Source organism: Polypterus senegalus, chromosome 10 (genome assembly GCF_016835505.1).
Source record: "Polypterus senegalus isolate Bchr_013 chromosome 10, ASM1683550v1, whole genome shotgun sequence".
Classification (NCBI taxonomy): Eukaryota; Metazoa; Chordata; class Cladistia; order Polypteriformes; family Polypteridae; genus Polypterus; species Polypterus senegalus.
In genome coordinates, this window is record NC_053163.1 from 168,789,363 (window position 1) to 168,806,142 (window position 16,780).

The 16,780-nt window shown below is 39.6% G+C and overlaps 1 protein-coding gene across 11 annotated transcripts in view; it reads left to right on the forward strand.

Moving 5' to 3' along the window:
* Positions 1-16,780, forward strand: part of ralgapb (Ral GTPase activating protein non-catalytic subunit beta) — a 111,195-nt gene that overhangs the window by 59,360 nt on the left and 35,055 nt on the right. For all 11 annotated transcript variants that reach the window (XM_039767377.1, XM_039767381.1, XM_039767384.1 and 8 more), the window contains 5 exons: positions 3,579-3,780; positions 10,319-10,486; positions 11,920-12,034; positions 13,147-13,294; positions 13,521-13,585. In XM_039767377.1, coding sequence (XP_039623311.1) covers positions 3,579-3,780; positions 10,319-10,486; positions 11,920-12,034; positions 13,147-13,294; positions 13,521-13,585 — 698 coding nt within the window. The remainder of the gene's footprint in view (positions 1-3,578; positions 3,781-10,318; positions 10,487-11,919; positions 12,035-13,146; positions 13,295-13,520; positions 13,586-16,780) is intronic.

Consider the following 16,780-nt stretch of genomic DNA (forward strand, 5'->3'; position numbering starts at 1 on the left):
ATATATATATATATATCTATCTATATCTATCTATCTATGTATAATATAAAATATTTGAAAGTTCAGTCACATATTAGTGCATAGAGAGAGATGAAATGATGTTAACTCTAGAACCATAACACAAGACACGCATGGCCATGGAAACAGACAAAGTTTATAGAGTGCTTTCAGTTTCAATTTACATTCGTTCATAGCACATTATATGAGAGGGTGATGTGACTCAGTGGTGAGTGGAGCACACCACACTATGCCACCTCTGTAATGTTTTGTCTGAGCTGACCTGGTCACCCATCATAGTTTCAGCCTGGTCTATGATGGGGAGCTCCACTTGCTCACTCTGTGCTCTCAGAGCAGTCGTCTTCACCATTTCTACTCGACACACTCTGTTCTTACTGATACTGAACTGTGCTGCTGTAGCTTTGGCTGAGGGAAAGGAATTGGGGTGGACCTTGAAGGCGTTCACTTATACTGATTTCGCAATCCCCCTAGATTTAAATCTGGTGGTTGTTTAGATATTTTGACCTTGATAGTACATATTCAATCCTACAGTAAGCGCAAGTGTGTGGATTTGGTACACATCGCGTCACAGTATTCATCTGAGAAAAGGTAATCCATACAATCCTCATCGTCCATGAAGTGTGAAAGGGAGCATGGTATATATTTGGGACGTTTGGTCATACTGTCACACTCCAGAATTGTCCATATCCATCCCCAAGTCCACCAGGCCTAACTTTGTGCTATTTTTGAGGCACACTGTCAGCAAGAGAATGCTGGCATCCTAAGGATGAACAAAGGGCAGTTTGTGGTTATTTTTGCAGCAGCCTGGCACTAATTGAAAGAGGAAGGTAGGATGGCTTTTCTTAGGGAGAGAGACACACAGTCCTTAAGCAGCTGCTACTAGATCTAAAGTATTAAAGATTAACAGAGTCTGGTGATAGTGCATACATTTTTAAAATTAAAGACTCCATGTGATACCATAGCACTCAGCACTCCCACTGCGTACAACTAAACCTGCTCACAACATGTAAAACTAGAAACAATGTTCATTTTTAGACAGTCTGGTCATGTGGCCAAGGCAATGGATATTTAACCACAAGTTTGTGGTCCAGTTATCACTATTATGTGCTTTGTCACCATTCTCAAGTCACTTAACCTGACAGAGATGATAAAATAAATAAAATCCATACAAGCAAACACATGTGTTTTAGCTGTGTGCTTGTAAACTGTCATGAAAAGGTGGTGTTCAATAAGTAGATTTGCTATATAAAGTACAAGTTAGTACCGGTAGGCCTTGTGGAGGTTTGATGGTCTCCTCACAAAGACATGGCCCTTTTTTCTGTCTAACCTGACTTGCCAAGTTGTTTTTTTGGAGGACAGGCAACTGGAATATTTCAGCATTGAGAATGCTGTATTGGTAGAAGGAAATGTGGCTGTAGCAGTTAAAATATTAATTTTAAAAATGAGCAGGGATATAAAAAAAATAACACTACAGCAACAAATCAGTGTCACCAAAGCCACCTGGATGGATCAATCAGGAAGAGCAAATTTGAACCCACATACTCTTCAAACTTTTCAGAGTTTTAAGGATCAATTGGATATCACTCTTCCTAGAAATGATTGGACAGTTTCTGCCCTAGTCAGTTTTCATTCTTTCTATTGGAACAGCAGCCTCGGGGGAAAAAGATGCTGCCCTGTTAGTGAATTTTAGGTTAACAATAATCAAAAGGACCAGTGTTGAAGATTGACCGTATTCTGTGGCTGGACGTAACTTCTGCGGTTTGGACTCATTTTGTTTTCAGAATAAGTGATGAAGGAAAAACAGAAAAGCTAAAAGATGTTATTAGCCAGCATTTCTTCAAAAGATAACTGTTAAATTCTCAAATAGGAGCAATCTGCTGACACACTTCAAACACAGTTGCCCGGTGCCTTTGCCCAGTTGATTCCCTCTGCTGTTGCTTTGTCAGCTTCATCTTCCACTTCTGGGGCACAATATTTATAAGTAACTAGCTGAAATACCCAGCGTTGCCCGGGAGGAAATTTTTTATTTAAAAAACACACAACTTTACAAACAAAAATAAATGAACAAACAATGAAGAGTCACCATGTGCTTGTCTTGCAGTCATGTATGTATGTTATCATCCAGCTGACGCTCTGAACCAGTCAACTCTATTTCATTTCAAAAGCAACAGGGGCTCGATGTGGTGGGGCTCAAACATAAAGAATGCTGGCAGTCACCTCATGTTCGCCCTCTGGTGGTCGTTCCGAGTGTCAACTGGATGATAACCTGCATACAAGATCGCAAGATCACCCCCACCCTACCCAGAAAGTGGGTGGGTTAAGATTGATTTCACCCTATAGTATTTTTAGTCGACCAATGAGAAACGTGTACCAAGTTTCATGAAAATCGCTCCAGGCGTTCAGAAGTGCTGCTGGAACATAAATACATATACACACACACACACACACACACACACACACACACGGGGGCCCCCTGCATGCTTCGCTCACCCTTATAAAGATATATAGATATTGATATATATATTTTATAAGCAGTTACAATTTATAGTCTTCACTTTTTTTTTTTTTAACAGGCTAACATTTGAAGTAAAGTGTTCATTTGAATATAGTTTTTCACAATCTAAATAAAAGCGCTATTTCTTTAAATAGAAAATAGTACCTTTTGCTTTTTTCATATTCTGTCTGCTGCTATTGGTAATAAAGTAATTTATGCAATTTTTAATTTTTTCAAATGCATTTAAACTCTTTTTTAAATTAAATAAAAATTGATAGTAACAAGACCTCATCCAAGCACGCACCCACCCCAACCATGAACAACATTTGTATTATTTGTTTATTTTTTGGTTGGATAATTAAATAAGAGAAACAGACTGCTGACACACCCCAAGTTGATTGCTAGTCTGATCACTGCCAAATCACATTGAAAATTTTAACTTCTAGTTTCCTCTGATTAAAAAGAAGTTTGAAAGCAAGACCAGAACATTTGGTTAATTAGTGATTAGAAGAAGCTTCAAAAGAGTAGGAGTAAACTAACATGTGGTGCAACGTCTGCATAAACCTCCCAGCACATAGAAAGCTGTCTCCCTGTTCTGTTTTAGTAGTTATCTGTACATTTGGAGGACTATGCTGAGTTAGCTGATGAAGTGCCTGCATTTATCAGTGTTCAGTGACTCTGTGTAAATGGAAGTTGATAGAAGCACATTCACTGTCATTATTTCTGAAGGTTTCTACCAGTTGCTCCTGGGAAGTTTGGTTGTTTGCACTCAACATCTTATGGTCTGTAAATCTTTGTAAGCGTCAGTTTTTCTATTTGCCAATTCTCAGTGATGTAGAATTAAAATAAAGTTACTTTTTCTTTCTCAGTTGTGCAACATGCCTAATCAGGGACGTTCTTTAACAACAGGTCCCTTTAGCCTGTATTCCTAATGGTGATATTTAGGATTTGGTTCAATTAAACAGTGTAGAAATTTTGCAAAATCTTTGTGTCAAAGGTCCCATGAGCCATTTTTGGATACTGGCATATCTGATTTAGAGATGCTTTTCTCCCCCTTTTTTTCCAGCTTTAGCAGCCCAGGCTACTGCAGAATTCCGTCGAAAAGGATCACAGATGTCCACTGACACCATGGTCTCAAATCCCATGTTTGATGCCAATGAATTCCCAGACAATTATGAAGCTGGAAGGGCAGAAGCCTGTGGTACACTGTGTAGAATATTCTGCAGTAAGAAGACTGGAGAGGAAATACTGCCTGTATATCTCTCAAGGTAAGTTAGGGGGTGCTTCTCGTTAGCATTAGCTCACCTGGCTGTTTTACTTTTCAAGTCAAGTAAAAGATGAATATGAACCTACATCCACGTTTTTGGAGGTTCTATGATCAGCTAAAATGAAATCAAGCTGTTTGCAATGCATTATCTGCATCGCATTTTCCATCATTGGAAGGCATAGTGTGTAGATAATAGACTGTGGCGGACGACTGGGGATCCTGCCCAGCCGGGATGCCTAGAAGGACCAGGAGAGGGACAATGCCTCTCCTGGACCACGAGAAGGCAGCCGCCCCGGTCTGCATCGGGGCCACAGGATCAGAGCTTAGAAGCTCAGCCCTGTTGGGGGCCATGGCCAACGCCAGGGGCGCCCAGAGGATTATGGAACCCTGGACCACAACCGGAAGTGCTGCCAGAAGAAATTCCAGGCATCCCCAGAGTGCTTCCAGGTGCGCTCATGGCACTTCTACCACACCAGGAAGTGCCATTGGAAGATCATTACTAAGCACATGGAACACATATGGGGTGTTACAAAAAGGTCTCCCTCACTCACGAGCCGGAGTTGGGAATCAGAGGAGAGAGCTTGCAAGGGAGGAGTGGAGGCAGCAGTAAGGGAAAAAAGAGGAAGAAAAAGGGACTGAATATAATTGTGCTGACCGGGCCATTGTGGGTGTTGTAGAGGAAAAGCACCAATAAACTTTTTTTCTTTTGGGACACTCGCTGAGTACGTGTCTGTCTGTGTTCCCAGCATCTTTCTCCAAGACACTGATGTAGTTTGTCTTTAATATTATAAAGGTATTGTTTTTTGGGAGATGATCGAGGCATGTTTAAGGTCAATGATACCAAACTCTACAAGCTGTTAGATTTCCTTTGTTAATAAATCTTATTACATTCAGGAAGAAGCTGAAACTTGGCTGCAAATCTAAGTTTTAATGAGGCATTGAGAAATAATAGTACCAAGTCTGGATCTCAAACAGATTATTTTGTCATAACAGTCTGAGATTAAAGGGTATAAAATTTGGAATGGTTTGTGTTCAGTAATGGGTAACATCTCTCCTAGTCTGTTTAATACAGGCTCTTTTGTTCCTGTTTATTAAAACTATGAACAAATTTGGTTTTTTTTCTTAGTGAGTTCATTTTCTTGTGCATTTCTGTCTTTTTGCAACCCTTCATACAATGAAAGTCCTCATTTTTAAAAGAGAGGGCGAACTCTTGTTTAATTAAACTAGCCGTGCCACCTGTCTAAGACTGGCTGAAATCTAAGTAATCAACGTAGACCTCCCCACAGTCAGCATTAATATTTGCAGTACATTATCTCTTGAAATGCATTTTGTAATGTATTACAAATGTTTGAGTTGTGCCATCTGTTGGAATGAGAAATGTGAGTCATTTTATTACTGCAGATGTTTGTAATGCTAGAGACATTTTTTTGTTACGGTGGATTAAACGGTATATAACTGAGTACAGTTCGTCACAGTGTAGACCTACTTTGACCAAAGCCGTCCTTAAAGCGTCTAAATATAAACAATCGTGTTTCACTAGAGTTGTTAGAAAAGATAGCAGTGCCACTTTAGTGTAATTACTAACAAAAGGAATCTAGTAATCATATACTGTTATGTAATAATACCTTAACAGGGGCTTCTTTTGGTCTTAATATCACTTACAAAGCCTCAGTAAAGTAGTTATTCATCTCTGTGCAGGGTGGTGTAATGAGAGCCTTTGATATGCTAGTAAGATTACTTGTGAATATAAAGAATTCATGGGCGTTATGCTGAGGTATACAATATCAAGAGAAATATGTCTCATTTAAGCCACCCCTGACCATGCCAAAGTGAAATTATTTTAGTAGGCCACATTGCAGTGACGAATAACCACTTTATTGCTTCTTTGCAAATGTTAATTAAAACCGAAAGAAGCTTGTGTTCAGGTGTTTTTACGTCACCGTCTTACATCAATAGGACTTTATTTTTGTGTAGCCTCCTCAGTTGTGTCTGTACTTGGTCATCAGTTATGGATGGCCCACACTGGTGGTCGGGTGGATTTGTCACAGGCCATACTTTATAAATGGTAGGAGTTGGTGATGTAGTAGGGATGGTGGTAGGAGAAAGAATGGAAAATCTATTCAATTGGTTTAGGGTGTTGGCCTTGGTCTTTCTGCCACCTGAGAACTGGATTGCTTGAGTCCAGTAATTCTGCCCAGTCCATTCCAAACATCCTTCATGTTGTTCTATGTGAGTTTGTTTTCTATTACAGTAATCCCTCGCTATATCGCACTTCGACTTTCGCGGCTTCACTCCATCGCAGATTTTAAATGTAAGCACATCTAAATATATATCACAGATTTTTCGCTGGTTCGCGGATTTCTGCAGACAATGGGTATTTCAATTTATGGTACATGCTTCCTCAGTTTGTTTGCCCAGTTGATTTCATACAAGGGACGATACTGGCAGATTGCTTAGAAGCTTCCCAATCAGAGCATGTATTACATATTAACTAAAACTCCTCAATGATATAAGATATGCTTCCCGCGCAGTGCTTGATTGTTTGCTTTTCTCTCTCACCCTCACCCTCTCTGACGTTCGTGTGCCTGACGGAGGGGGTGTGAGCAGAAGGGCTGTTTGCTTAGAAGATACGGATGCTCCTCTAAAAAATGCTGCTTTATTGTGGTGCTTCAGCATACTTAGAAGGGCAAAAAGCACGTATTGATTTTTTGATTGTTTGCTTTTCTTATCTCACTCTCTCTTTGACATTCTCTGCTCCTGACGGCGCTCCTTTGAAGAGAAGATATGTTTGCATTCTTTTAATTGTGAGAAAGAACTGCTATCTCTGTCTTGTCATGGAGCACAGTTTAAACTTTTGACTAAAGGGTGTTATTTCATGTCTAGAGGGCTGTGTGGGAGAGTTTATAAGGGCTTAAAATATATAAAAATAATCATACAAACATGGTTTCTACTTCGCGGATTTTCATCTATCGCGGGGGGTTCTGGAACGAGGAGGGATTACTGTATAGCTCTGTATGTTTCCTTCCTTTCACTTATCTTTTTTCAGCATTCTCTGTTTGCCCTTTAGAGACTTTTTATCACCTGATTTTGTATGATCTGTTGTTCTCATTCAGATTCGTTTTTGTAGCTCCTTAGTAATCCAGGGTGTTTGTTTGGAAATCTGCATGTTGTAGCCATTTGACCAACACATCATTTCCAGGTCTGTCATTTGGAAGCCATTTAGAGTCATTTCAGCCTCCTTCCTCACAGTCCTGGTGGTAACAGGTTTGCCATCTAGTAACAAGCTAGTAGATGAGAGTGCGTTGGATCAGATTGTGGTCAGATCTGCCCAAAGGTGCCACAGGTTTACGTTTAAAAGTGTTTATTATTTGAATAGAGAGGGTCCACCTTAGTTTTCTGTAAGCGAAACATGAAAACTAGTGATGGAAGTTGTCATAGTTCCTTCCTAGGTCACTTCATTTTATAGCTACAAGATAACACAATAGAGTGTTATTTTAACAAAGGAAAAAACAGAAAACATGTTTTGAAAATAGTAAAAGTTTGATGTACAAAAAATATGGTAGTTGGTGAAGGACCAGAAGTAGTGTAGTTTGTCAGTTCAGTCTAAACAAAGATTCTTGGGCAGTCTAAAAATCAGCCTTTCCTTATGTGAGACACTCACTGTGCAGGAAGCAGTCCTGCACATGATCTTCATCTCTGCGTTTCCCAGAAGTAGCTGGTAATATTATTTTTGAAAAAAAAAAAAAAATGCACTCAGTTCGGACGTTTCTACCATACAAATAGATAACGGACATGTGGATTAAGTGACAGGAGTTATGTGAGTTTTTTTTTTCTTTTATCCTTTGATTTTTTTCACATCGTTCAAAATTGGTCCCCGCTGCGCCCATTGAATTTGATTCTTTGTTATATACTTTCTCCACTAAAACATTAATTTCAATTTTTTTCTCAGCTACCAATACAAATTACATATGGTTTAGTATTCTTAGTAGTATTAATAATAATAATGATAATTCTCATGAACAATCTTATATGTTAAGATTGTTAATTGCCTTTATCTTTGCTTAATGACAAGAAAAATATTCACAGCAGTCATTACGTTTCCAACTGATTCTCACATTCACATTCAGCGTGAGCCAAGTTTTGCTTATAGTTCTATGTTAGTTACAGTGGAATACAAAAATTATATTTAAGACATTAGTTGTGTTTGTTTCAAAGACATAAAGTGTTACATTTTAAACATGTTGCCTGTCTGGTACTGTTCAAAAATACATTTTTCCCCTACATTTTTTAAAAATACCCAGTTAAAATAATTCTCAGTAAAATAGTTTTAATTCTTGAATTTTTCAGCCTGCAAGTATAACTTTATTTATAGTGCTTTTATTCCAGTAATTACTGTTTAGAATTCACATTTGTATTCTTATTTTTCAAAAGAAAGGCATTTTCTGATGACAGATGTTGCCAGTGTCAAGCTGGTATTCATACTGACCTTGAAAATGAGCCAATGAAAGGCAAAACACAATTTGCGGCAGGAGATGTAATATTTTATGCTGCCTCTCATTGTTTTGTTCCTGTAAATAGAAAATATTTAAACTGATCCCAACTGCTGCCCACAATCCAAAGCCTGCATTTCATCCACTTAGAACTGTTAATTTAGAAAACATGACGTCTCCTTCAGACACCGATTTGACAGACTGGCAGGCAGTTATCTATTCTAAACTCTTCAGTAGAGAAATAGGTTTGTGGTAAGAGAAAAAAAACAGCCAAAGGCATGAAGTAAAGATGTCTGTGCTCAGTCATTAGTTAATAGATTTTGTGCACAGTATTGGTTTATAACAAGCTGCTTGTCTGTAAGGATTCAGCAGCTCACAGTTCAGTAGCCCAATGAGTGTTTCTTCTACACTACTGGACACACTTACACCATCCATAAGTAATGAGACTGTGAAGTTCAGTTTCATTCTTATGCAGATAATCTGAGTATAAAATGTCCCATTATTTTTTTTTGAGTATTACTGCATGTATATGCAGTTTTAGAATTCCGGCTTCTTATGAACTGGAGTCTGCACAAAGGCAGAGTGGTCTGTGAGGCTTCCAAAAGGCTTCAGTGACCAAGCCAGGCCTCCTTTGACTGTCTGCTAAAGACTTCACCCCAGTGTACATAAATCCACTTCCACTGGAAATAAAGCCTTAAAAATAAACCCAATTGTCTTAAAAAGAAGAAAAACTCCACAAGAAGATGAATAATCATAAACCCTTGGCTTGTATAAGTAGATCAAACAAACAAAACTTTATAAATGTAGTATTTATTAGCAAAAACAGCAAATAAGGCCAACATGTTAAATAGAGCAAGAAGAAGACGCAAAGGACTTGCCCAGAAGGCCATTCACTGTAAACAAGCCCCAATACATGATATCATCTGTAGCTCCTGTCTTTTAAATGTCCCTGGCACTTGTCTCCATATGTTTTGAGGCTGCCCTCCAGTTTCTACATTTTGGAACAATTGTCTGTCCAATATTTTATCTTGTTAATATTCCCCTTTTGTCTCATAAAATTCTTCTCCTGGATCTCTTATCTCTTACCCTTACTTGTATCCAGCAGAGGTTATTCTTTTTGGGAACCATCTGTGCTAAATTCATCATAGCCTCTTGCAGGGAGTCTCCTCACTTGCTCTTTGTAAAACTCTGGAAGTCCTTTTTCTTAATCTAACCTTATTGGAACTTTTGGCTGCATGGATCAATGGATCATGTGACTCCTAGGCAAAGAAGTCGCAACCTGCTGTGCACTTGACATGGAGGTGGCTGATGAGGGGTCCATGCCATGCCATGCCATGTCACTAATCTTAATCCTTAATGTTCCCCTTTTCTTATTCCTTTTTCCTCTCAGGCTCCTGGTGTCTGTCTGGCTTCTCTTGCCGGTCAGTTAGGGCATCAGTGGTTTTAATCCTTTGTGGAATTCTTTTTACAGGGGAATTTCAAGAGGATTGGGGTGTTTTATTGTTGCTTAGTTAATTGTTTACCAGCAATTCTTAAATGTGTTTTAGTGCTTATTAAACTTGAAATAAAAAAAATGTAATCACATAAAAATTACCAATCAATACACATTCCAGAAAATTAGTATCCTAAAAACAGAGCAAGAAAGTAACATAAAGCAGTAAAGCCAACAAAAGCAGTAATACTCCGGGGGAAAAAAACACAACTTCACCAAAACCCTAAAGAGTCATGACGTCATGACGTTGGGCTCCACTCACGAGGAATGTTGTGCAAGAGAAACTCTGGCTTCTGCTCATACAGTGGCACCTCAGTGTGTCCGTGATGGCACATATGCATCATTTTAGGTCAGTTGGGATTTTACGTCAGAATGAAATGCATTCATCAGCGTTGTGATGTCGCCCAGGGTTTTTGTGCACAGATTTCCGGTTTTCATGCTAATACCTTGACTTGATATGGTGGTTATAATCATTTATTTCTTGCAAAGTTTTGCTCATGAAGTAATATCTCTTGCAATATGTGGCGTGACTAGTCTTTCTGTTTTCTCTTTTCCAGGTTTTACATGGTGTTAATTCAAGGTCTGCAGATAAGTGACTTCATTTGTCGTCCTGTACTTGCCAGTATCATTATGAACTCCTCTGCTCTCTTTTGCACTGACTTGAAAGGAATTGATGTGGTTGTTCCGTACTTCATTTCATCTTTGGAAATAATTCTGCCTGACAGGTGAGTGAACACTGTGTGTGTGTGTGTGTGTGTATAAAATACGAAAAAGTATGTGGATCTAATTATACCAAGTTGCTGCAGTGAGGTAGTGAGTGAGACATTAAACATTTTACATGGTGCGGCACTTTACTGAGTCTTTGCTATTTTCTAAGACAGCTGTTGGATTCACTACCAGACTATTACAAAGTCTGACTGGCTTCTCTCCACTTCTGTCCTGGATGCTGTGTTTAAACTTAAAAAACAAGACAGCAACAACACAATAATACCTGGGCAAGACTTGTCTGATGTAGCTGAATGCAATGCAAATTTCGTTTGTAATATTCAGAACTTAGCAATCTTTCCTAGTATCCTTAAATTCATCCATCCATCCATTATCCACTGCTTATCTGAGGTCAGGTCGCAGGGGCAGCAGCCTAAGCAGGGAAGCCCAGCCCTCCCTCTCCCCGGCCACCTCCTTCAGCTCCTCTGGGAGGACCCCGAGGAGTTCCCAGGCCAGCCAGGAGATCTAATCCCTCCAGTGTGTCCACGGTCTGCCCCCGTGGCCTTCTCCCAGTGGGACATGCCTGGGACATCCCAGTGAGGTGTCCAGGGGACATCCTGACCAAATGCCGGAACCACCTCAACTGACTCCTCTCAATGCGGAGGAGCAGTGACTCTACTCCAAGTCTCTCCCGGATAACTGAACTCCTCACCCTCCTCTCAAAGAGAAGGTCCAGCCACCCTGCGGCGAAAACTCATTTCGGCCACTTGTATCCGCGATCTTGCTCTTTCAGTCACTACCCAGAGCTCGTGGCCATAGATCGACTGGTAAATCGACAGCCTCGCCTTTCAGCTCAGCTCTCTCTTCACCATGATGGACCGTTGCAGAGCCTGCATTACTGTGGATGCCGCACCGATCCGTCTATTGACCTCCCGCTCCATTCTTCCCTCACTTGTGAACAAGACCCCGAGATACTTGAACTCCTCCACTTGAGGCAGTAATAGGTTCCCAACCTGGAGAGAGCATTCCACCCTTTTCTGGCAGAGAACCATGGCCTCGGGTTTAGAGATGCTGACTCTCATCCCTGCCGCTTCACACTCGGCTGCGAACTCGGCGGTTTATTTACTTTTAACGCATCCTGCTGAAACATTTGGCTGGATCTGGGACTCTGAACAATTGGAACCCTTCGCTTCAATGACTTTGAAGTCACTCATATTTCTTCTAGGAGCAAAGAGAAGGTTACTAAAGGTTCCTTTTATTTCATTTGCATTGTGACTGCGCCAACATGAGCTTTTGCTTTGTGGTTGATTGTTCATAACATGCTGTACTATAATGTGTTGCAACTGTTGTTCATCTTGGAGATTTTCCACGGCTTACTGTATGGGTTGTGCAGTTAGGCTCCTCATAATATATGCGAAGCCACTTTAAGTTTGTTTTTTTTTCTGTATTACAGGGAGCTTTCTAAATTTAAGGCTTACGTGAATCCCACAGAGCTAAGAAGATCCTCCATCCTTCTTCTTTTGTCAATGCTTCCACTTCCACATCACTTTGGGAATGTTAAATCGGAGGTAACTGCAAATTCATGCAGCTACTTTTGCAATTGAAGGTCATAATAAAACAAATTTAGTGTTTGATACACTTGCTTTTTTTGTTGGGCTTTTGCTTTAACAGTTTTTTTTTTTTTTTTAAAGATGTTAATCGATTTTTTACAGACAGCACACATTGTTACATGATGTTAGGTCAAATCCAACATTCTCTTCCTTACCCCATCAATAGAGCAAAGAAATCTAAAAATTTATTATGAAGTAATCAATCAATGACATTTAATTCTAAATTTTAGCAGAGGTTAAGCGTACATAATTTAGGGCAACACTAATCAATATCAGCCAAATTCTACAAAATGTTTGAAATTTTCTGTGTTATGCTATTTTTAGATTTTCTTTCCAATCCACCTTAAAAAAAGGATAAGTGTCTATCTGTGTGCCCATCTGATTGCTATGTCTCTGTAATTCCTAAAGATGGCACATCATAAACATTTGTATTAATAAAATGCATTGCATTTGGCATTCCAGCAGATGACACATCACAAACTTTAACACTGTATTTATGAATCCCATACCAAATGGCATATAACAGAGAACTACGCACTGCAAACATTAACACTGAGATCTGTGTTGATACTTAGATTGGTTGCATACAGTAGCTAGTTTTTCATCTTAAAAAGACATTTTTCTCCATTGTGTTATGGTGGATGTGTTAAGATTAGAGAAGTCTCCAGAGTAAGATAAGGAGACATGTTAGCAATGTAATGTACAATACCACAAGAGATTGTTCATAAAGTAGTAGTGCCCCATTGATTGTTAATAACAAATAGTGTAGTTTCGAGGTTAGGGATTATTGTGAACTTGACATTGTGTCTGATAAGTAAGCAAAAACGTTTATACCGAAGCGGTCTAAGCACAAAATATTCCCAAAGCCTGCTACCCACTGATGGAGGTACCTGATAGCATCGATCATAATTAGAATTTTGACTTGGGTACATTTTACATCATCAGAGTCAGGATGCATGATGTTCAATTCTGATTTACCTTTCAACCTGTTTTACACAAATGTATGAGGGGTGTATCAATAGCTCATGCCCCATCTCTATCTGTGATTCTTATATCTTTTGTTCCTATAGGTGCTTTTGGAAGGAAAGTTCAGCAACGATGAAAGCTCCTCACATGAGAAGCCCGTCACCTTTCTGTCACTAAAGCTTAGGCTGGTCAATATTTTAATTGGGGCATTGCAAACTGAAACGGACCCCAGTAATACCCAGATGATTTTAGGTTTGTCCTTTACTTTTTGCTTGGCCCAGCAAGTTCCCAAAACAGTTATATATGTTATACTTAGACTTGTATAGAATTAAGTAGTTAAAATTTCACCTCCTAATACGCTTGGGGGCACATAATATAACAAGTAACTGTAAAATTGGAAAATACAAACTTTTGTTGTATTATTAATTTAGTTTATTGCTTTTAACTGCTGTGCTTAACTTTGCAAATTTAATTTCAGGTGCGATGTTAAACATTGTTCAAGATTCGGCACTCTTAGAGGCGATAGGAGCCCAGGCAGAAATGGTAAGACATCCTGCTTTTCTACATTGTGTGTTAATTTTATTAAAATGTAAATGGTGTGCTTCAGAAAGGTCAGAACAATTTGCTGAAAGAGAAGAAAAACAAGAGAAAAGGCAAATGATATGGCATTGGGAGGAAATGGGACAGTGGAAGGTTGCTGCTTGCGGCCACTCCTGGGATTGGGTGTATATGATATTGTTATGGAGAAGTTAGGTAGGTACAATTGGTGAGCTTTTGTGCGCAGAATCTTTTCTAGTATTCTAATATGATAATGACACCAGCAGTAGGACAAAGTCAAGTAAGGCCGTTTGCTGTGACTGGTTGAAACTAAAATTCAGCCTTTGAAGACTAAAATTTAAATTAAATAGTCACTAAAGATGAGGCCGGTTTGGGGTTTGTTTCCTTTCTCTTTTGTTTGTGAAGTAAATGGCAGTGGTAACATACAAATGTGTGCAAACCCTGAGCACTCTTGGTGATCACAATATGTAGGTCTGAATGAATCTCTTAAGTGATCAGTGGTTGACCCAGCCTGCTCATGGTACAAAATTAAACATGACTAATGGCTGAAGATTATAATGCATGTTGACCATTTAAATTTTTTACAAACACAAAATAGTTAAAAAGAATCTACAGAAATTTAGACACTTTAGTGATTCCTACTAGCAAGTCCTGACACCTTTTATGGTTCCTATATTAACATTTTGGATTCCATTCAAGATTTCGCTCCACATCTCCTTACATGTCTTTATTATCTCATGTGCTTGGTCTTTGTTTCTCTTGTATGTACAAGAATAATTTTTACTAGCTGAAATACCCAGCGTTGCCCGGGAGGGAAATAAGGTGTTATTTTTCTCAAACAATTAATAAAAAAAAAATCTCTCTATTATAAAAAAAAAAATCTTGGGGAGGGAGACAGGGAGACGAGACATGATCTTCTTGGAAGACTATCTGAAGTCCTGCAAGAGACGCTTTAACTTGCTCTCGGTTCTTAAAACGACGACAAGCAAAATACGTAGCTCTCCAGCAGTAGAAAGCCAGCAGATGATCCGACTGCTCCTCCTTGCGTGCGTTCAGCCACAATAAATCCCACCCCACTAAGCGAGCGGCAGAGACTCGAAATGGCAAAAGGACAGCTGCTGTACATGCTTTGAAATGATCAGGCAGCACGACAAGCAGAACAGGCAGCTCGTCGGCAGCAATAAGTCAGCAGATGATCTGACTGCTTCTCCTTAGCATTCATTCAGCCGCGCTAACCACAAACAACCCCCAAATGCGAGCAGCAATATATGTCCTGCGAGAAAAAGATTTAACCACGCCCGGGGCCAGAAATAAAGGACAAGTATTGTTTTTACAAACGTTTTAAAGTAAAAGTGAAAATAATGCATATGTAACAATCTCTTTAAATTGTATATCCAGTAAACTAAACCTGGGGGTGGGCGAGCGAAGCGGGGGCAGAGACCCTAGTAATTAAAAAGAAAAAAAAAACACAACTTTAAAAATAAATTGACAAACAATTATGACTCGCTAATGTGCTTGTCTTGCTATCTTGTATGTATGTTATCACCCAGTTGATGCTCAGAACCAGTCAACTCTTTATTTAATTTCAAAAGTAACAGGGACATGGTGGGGCTCAAACATAAAGAATGCTGGCAGTCCCCTCCAGTTCACCCTCTGGTGGTCATACTGAGTGTCAAATGGATGATGACGTGCCTACAATAGCTCAAGATCACCCCCCACCCTACCCAGAAGGGGGTGGGTTAGGGTTGATTTCACCCTACAGTATTTTTAGTCAACCAATGAGAAACATGTACCAAGTTTCATGAAAATCGCTCCAGCCGTTTGGAACTGATGCTGGAACACACACACACACACACACACACACACACACACACACACACACATTGACTTATGTACAGTATTATATATATATATAGATTAATATTCTGAGGACCCTCTTGGCTTGACCTAACTCTTTATACAGGGTGACACAGAAAATCGGGAACTTTTGAAATGCGTAGTGGCAGCCATGTACAGCTGGCAGCACTGCGGAACGGGGACCTTGAGCTGTAAACAATCTCGCCATTTAGTAATCAATTGCAGGGCAATCAATGGCAGCTGTGCGAGAATTGTTCGGTAACCGTGTCATCTCAAGATTCGGTGACATTCCCTGGCCCTCAAGATCACCGGATTTGTCCGTTTGTGATTTTTTTCTTGTGGGGCTACGTTAAGAGTCGGGTCTACACAACTCGCCCAAGGACACTGAATGAATTGAAACAAAGAATTCAAGACGAAATTTGTGGTATCCCAGCTGAGATGTTGCAGCGATCAATGGGGGGGGGGACCTCAACAGCAGATTGGAAGAATGCATACGTACAGGAGGACGCCATCTACAGGACGTAATTTTCAGACATTGATAATTTGGATTACTGTCTCTTAAAAGACAAGTTGTAGTGGTTCAATTGCTGTCAATAACATTGTTTTGTTGGATTTCTTCTATTTTTATTGGGTTTTTCAAAAGTTCCCGTTTTTCTGTGTCACCCTGTACTTCTGTATTGTATCTCGGTGTTGGTGCACATCTATATTTCGTTTTATCAAACCTTACCTACTTCAGTAGCTCATTATATTCATATCTACAGTTGATATCCATCTGCAGAGTTTTACCTGTGGCTTTGCTGTCCGAATAACCGCCAAAGTGTTCAAGGCTGTCACTCTCCATGGACTCTCCAGACTTTGTCCATACAAAGGCCTTCTCTTTGGGCTGCAGCTGCCTATCTGGTGTTGTACAACTACACTGACACATTTCCAGTTTCTCTTGATGTGTATGTTTTGTGTTTAAATATATTACCAGGTTTTCTGCTAATTTTTAGCCCACTACTGGGGAGAGCATTACATACGCCTGGAGGGTTAGGGCTGTCCCATTCAGTATTGGCTGCTACAGCTTTATGATGGCATGCTGTTCTTGCAAAGCATCATGAGGCTAGGGGTGGAGTATTTAAGGGTTTATTGGTTTGAAAGATTGTCTGAGCTGCCTGCATGGCAAATCTCCAAGGAAAATTATTTGGCCAATAAGGTCACTGGCTATCGAAGCATATTCACTTGGAAAAACGCTTTATTGAATTTCACTAATCAACACTCACTTTGACTGTGGCTGCACTAATACTTGTTATCAGCTGTATCACTGCATTAGCAAAGATAAGG